At 32.5% G+C, this 4,833-nt stretch overlaps 1 protein-coding gene across 2 annotated transcripts in view; it reads left to right on the forward strand.

Moving 5' to 3' along the window:
* Positions 1-1,231, forward strand: part of TBK1 (TANK binding kinase 1) — a 37,882-nt gene extending 36,651 nt beyond the window's left edge. The window contains exon 21 of one of the 2 annotated variants that reach the window (XM_006923703.3): positions 442-1,231. In XM_006923703.3, the coding sequence (XP_006923765.1) occupies positions 442-493 (52 nt within the window). In that variant the 3' untranslated portion in view covers positions 494-1,231. The remainder of the gene's footprint in view (positions 1-441) is intronic. The other variant, XM_025041035.1, reaches the window with a different exon arrangement.
* The last annotated feature ends 3,602 nt before the right edge of the window (positions 1,232-4,833 follow it).

Here is a 4,833-nt window from a genome sequence, read left to right on the forward strand (position 1 = left end):
CGTACTTGAATTCAAAGAATATAATAGTCCACCCCAGCCTGTTCACCCAACTTTATTTCCCATTACTCCCTAAAATAGCAAACTATTCTAGCAAGGTTTCATTCCTTATTATCCGTTTAGTATGTCACACTTACTCCCAAATCCACATCTTTTCTTGTAAATCCCATCCCACCAAAAGGAAATTACCAGTTCTTCCTAACACTTTCTGGATTATATCACTCCTCATTTTCTTTTAAATAGTCTTTCCAAGCCACCAAATTGTATTTTTTTTCATATATTTATAATACCACCGTGTTTCAGTAAGAAATAGTAAATACATTGTTGCCTAAACTCTTTAAAAATAACAGTTTATTCCTCTGAAAAATATTCTATAGTCTTCTTTAAAATGTTGGGGGCCAAATAAAAATCTTTTGAGATTCCTTTTTTCTTCTGTGTTTTTAGGTTTGGCTCTTTAACCATGGATGGTGGCCTTCGCAATGTTGACTGCCTTTAGCTCTCTAAGAAGTTTGAGAAAAGTTTCAGTTTGCACAAGAAAATAATACTGAGGCATTAAACGAATGCCTATAAGTGGTCTCTTGTTTCTACAATTCAGTATTTGTGTGGTCTTGTAAATATGTACAATATTGTAAATACATAAAAATATATAAATTTTTGGCTGCTGTTAAGATGGAATTTTACCTTTTAACATTTATTATATAATTATATGAGGACATTTGACCTCAGTGAGCACTAGAAGAAAGCCATGACTGTTATGTTGAGATATACTGATCCTTTACTCTTCTGTGGAAGGTTAAGTGATATATCTCTGACTGCCTACTGTAACATTTTTAAATGGAACAAAAATTGACATCCTTACAAACTGGAAGACTGATAGTGGATATGTTTGTAAGTGGTAGAATGGAGAGGTGGCTTCTGTGGGTGGCGAGCAGAACCGAACCACTGTTTTACTAGGATCACAATTTTTTTTAGAAGGATAAAGTGGCATTATTTCATTTTACAAGGTGCCCAGATCCCAGTTATCCTCATATCTGTTTACGTTCAGAGAAATTATTGAGCAAAGATTTTTAAAGTGATTTAATTATTTAAAACTATTCACTTTTACTTTGGTCATAAGTCTAAAATAGTCATAAAAATTTTAGGATCATTTCAACTGTTTTAAGCTGTATATTTCTTCTTTAGTTGTGCCTACTTCATGAAAAAATATCAATAAATTTCTCAATTTTAATGTAAAGATTTGTATTTTTCTGTGTACAACAGTTTGAAGAATAAGAGTTAGCTTTTGAAAGAAATAATATGGGTGGTGATGGTAAATTAATCTCAGGATATTGGATGTAGGAACAATTTTTATCTCTTCTAAACCCATTAATTCCAAGTTTAGTAGAAATTCTTTCGTAAATTTATGCTATACAAATCCAAAGACAACATTCTCTGAAAACTCTACCCAGAGTTCTAGACTAAAAGATTATGCTCAGCAAGAAATTTCATCCAAAGGAATTGTTTTGGTTTTGATCTTTTGATTTATCAGATTATCGAAGTGTGATTACATAAACCTGTATATCATAAAGTTATGTCCTAAAGAGTAAATAAATTTGACTATCATGAACATTATAAAACTAAAAACGAATTAGAATTTTATTTGAAATCTCAAATTGATGAATTATTGTGGTGAGGAATTTTAAGTGTCACATATACATATACATAGAAATAAATTCATGGGTTGAATGACTTATATAAATAAAATTATGCTCTTTTTTAAATACTTGTTTAGTCTGAGAGCATGTGAGACAAGGAGAAGTTTAATTTTCTCAATTTTAATTTTCTATTTGTCTAACGTACATGTCTTTAATTGTATCATTTAAATGTTTATATCCCTGAACATTAGGTAAAATTTTACTTAAATCATGTGCTAAGTTACTATATTCGCAGATTTAGTTTTTATTTCGGTGCCCCTAGAAAAGAACACCGATAAACAAACCTTTGCTGTGGGGATTGTATTTTTATAAGTTATATTGGTAAAAACAATTCTATTCCACATTTGTATTGGTCAAGATTTACTGTTTTATTCCTCATGTTAGAAAACAAAATTTAACTGAGTAAATTTGAAGATCTAATTGGCTTTATTAATTCATGAATTGGGCAGCATTTCATCTAGCAAGCAGAGAGATACTCTGAGTAGTTATACAAAATGTAAACCAAGGGAGTCATTAGCAAAAAAAAGTGAAAATTCATCAGAGAAAAAAAAGTATTCGGGGTGACAGTGGCGTCTCATTGGCTGAGCTGTGGCGTTTTCTGTTAGCTGGGTTTGTTGCTGGGCAAGAAGAAAATCTTCCTCCTGCTGGGTTAGTAAAGTAGATAACACTACCTGTTGGAGAAGCAAGGTACGTCTCTGTCTGTTTGGAATAATTAATGGATGAGTAGTAGGGCATGAGAGCTCACTCTACAGGCTTTCCTAACTCCAATTTTTAGTTGCGGTTTCCTTTATTAATTTTTAGTAATTACAGTAATATGGAAACCAAGCAATTTTGATTTTGATATTTTACCCTCAAAAATGCATCCTCATTTAAAACATCTTAAGTCAATAAACACATGGTGAAATCAGTGTGCTAACCTAATTTTCAGAATGACGATTTAAGTGAAATTAGCTTTAAAACAAGTTGCATCTCTAGTTTCGTAGCTTTTTTCTTAATATTGAGATATATTGCCAAAAGATGAGGATTAATGGTATAAAAAATGGTATATGTAACAAATAGAAAAATTAGCGGAGTTAACTCAATATAAAAGAGCTTATAGTTCTAACAGTAGAAGAAATAAAAAATTAGTAAAAGTGTGAAGTATGTGAAAAAATGGAGCATTTTCAAGGTAATAAAAAAAGGAATTAGAGGTTAGAGGAGAAATGTGAAAAATAATCCTATAACATCTTTTAAAGTTCTGGCTTCAATTTTTTTTTTTGGAAATTACCAAATACGATATAAGTGGCTTATAGACTTCATTCCACTGTATCAATCAGAGTGTCTCTTAGATATAATCTTTTCCTTAAAGTATTTCCTTAAAAATAGAATATTTCATTAGTAAATAATCCAGAAAAAATTACAATAATCCTGAATTTCTTTTGTTTTCCCATTATTTTTTAAAGCAATAAACACCACTCCTTGTGTTCTGTGCTAAAAATAAGTATGTTGTCTGGAATTAAGAAGGGGACTATCAGTAGGCATAAGCAATCTCAACTGAAATGTCAAAAGTGTATGCTCCCTTCAGAATCACAGCCACAACCAGAGCTAGTCACTTCTGATTTCACCCCATTCAGAAGTGCATTTTACACATTGTGCTTTGTCTTTGAGGAAGATTACAGTTAAACTCAAATTTTAAAAATAGAAGTTCTGGGGCAATACCACTGCAAAGAAAACAAAGAAGTCTTAACTCTTGTTTTAGCAGACAAAAGTATCTGAAAAAGTCTTAATACTGTTGTTTTACTTGGACTTCCTCTTCACTTGTCACTTTTAAGAAGACTCAAAGTCCAGATTCCTTAGAAATATTGAAGATGAAATAGAAAAAAGCATTGAACCTGGAAATTAAAACTGGTAATGATATCCTTTGGGCTTTTTTAGAGTGTAAATTGGTTCAAAAAATTTAATATGACATGTAAAAGCCCAGCACAAATATTTACATCAAGCTTAAGCAGGCTACGAATAAGTTTATTTCTTTTAACATAAAGAGAATGCACAAGGGACCAATTGTTGGACATAGTTTCAGGGGTGATGATGAGAACCTCAGTTCCATTTGCATAGTAGGCAACTAAACATTGGTGTCTGCCCAAATAATTTACAATAATGTTAAAATCTAGGTAAATGTTCAACAAAGGGTTAAAGACCAAACCGGGTTCTGCAAAAAATCTTGTTCTTTTATACATTTCTCGACTTACAAGAATCAGTTGAATTGGGACGGGAGATTGGTAAAGTCCTGCTAAGGTTTAAAATATATATCATTTTTCCAGTGAAAAATGTACAAAGCAAGTGGAATCAAGTAACTTGTTAATCACCACTACATCCTTCGAATTACTATTGATAATTCTGTTGGATGCTGAGTTAGTGGATACTGGTTACTTTGCTCGTCTGAAAGTAACTGGGTTTTTATGAAGAAGGATGGTGAGGCGGGAGGTTATCTGTGCTTAAAAATTATCAAGTGTTGCATTAGGTTAGATTTTTTGAAGCTTAAAAACTCTTTCTTTAGAAGGAACATCTATTAATACAGTTTCTAGTTATAAGGGCTAAGGTCTAAAGGACAAACCAAAGGAGTGACAGGGAAAGGGGATTTAGGGCTAACAGGTGGTCCCCAGACATACTGGCTGAAAACGAGTTCACAGCTAAAGTGTCATATGTGGGTGTTACTGTGTTTTCCTCATGCATGCGTTCTGTCATTCTGGAACACTCGTAGTTCTAGCTATGGCCATAAGAAGTGACTTTAACAAGACCTTCAGAAGACTAGCCCAACTCTTTTACTGGTTCCCCAAATCACTGACCTCAAAGAATCGGAAATCCAAGTTGCTCTGGAGGCAAGTGGGAGGTAAGTTATCTCAGGCTAATGCTTCATTTCAAATCCTTTTTTTTTTTCTGTTACTAAAATGGAGTCTCATCAAGTAGGAGAAAAAAAGAAAATTCTCCAAGCCTTTAAAAAGTGTTATTTAAAGTAGTTGTCTGAGGAAAAATCAAGAGAAAATTTTAAGATATGGTATTCAAAGCCATGAACACTTTTTATCCAATTTTATGCTGTTTTAGGCATTTAGGTTCAGAGACGTTTTCTCGGGAGAGATGGAAATGTTTAGCTTTAAAAACATGT

The sequence above is a fragment of the Pteropus alecto genome, unplaced genomic scaffold (assembly GCF_000325575.1).
Source record: "Pteropus alecto unplaced genomic scaffold, ASM32557v1 scaffold76, whole genome shotgun sequence".
NCBI classification, from domain to species: Eukaryota; Metazoa; Chordata; class Mammalia; order Chiroptera; family Pteropodidae; genus Pteropus; species Pteropus alecto.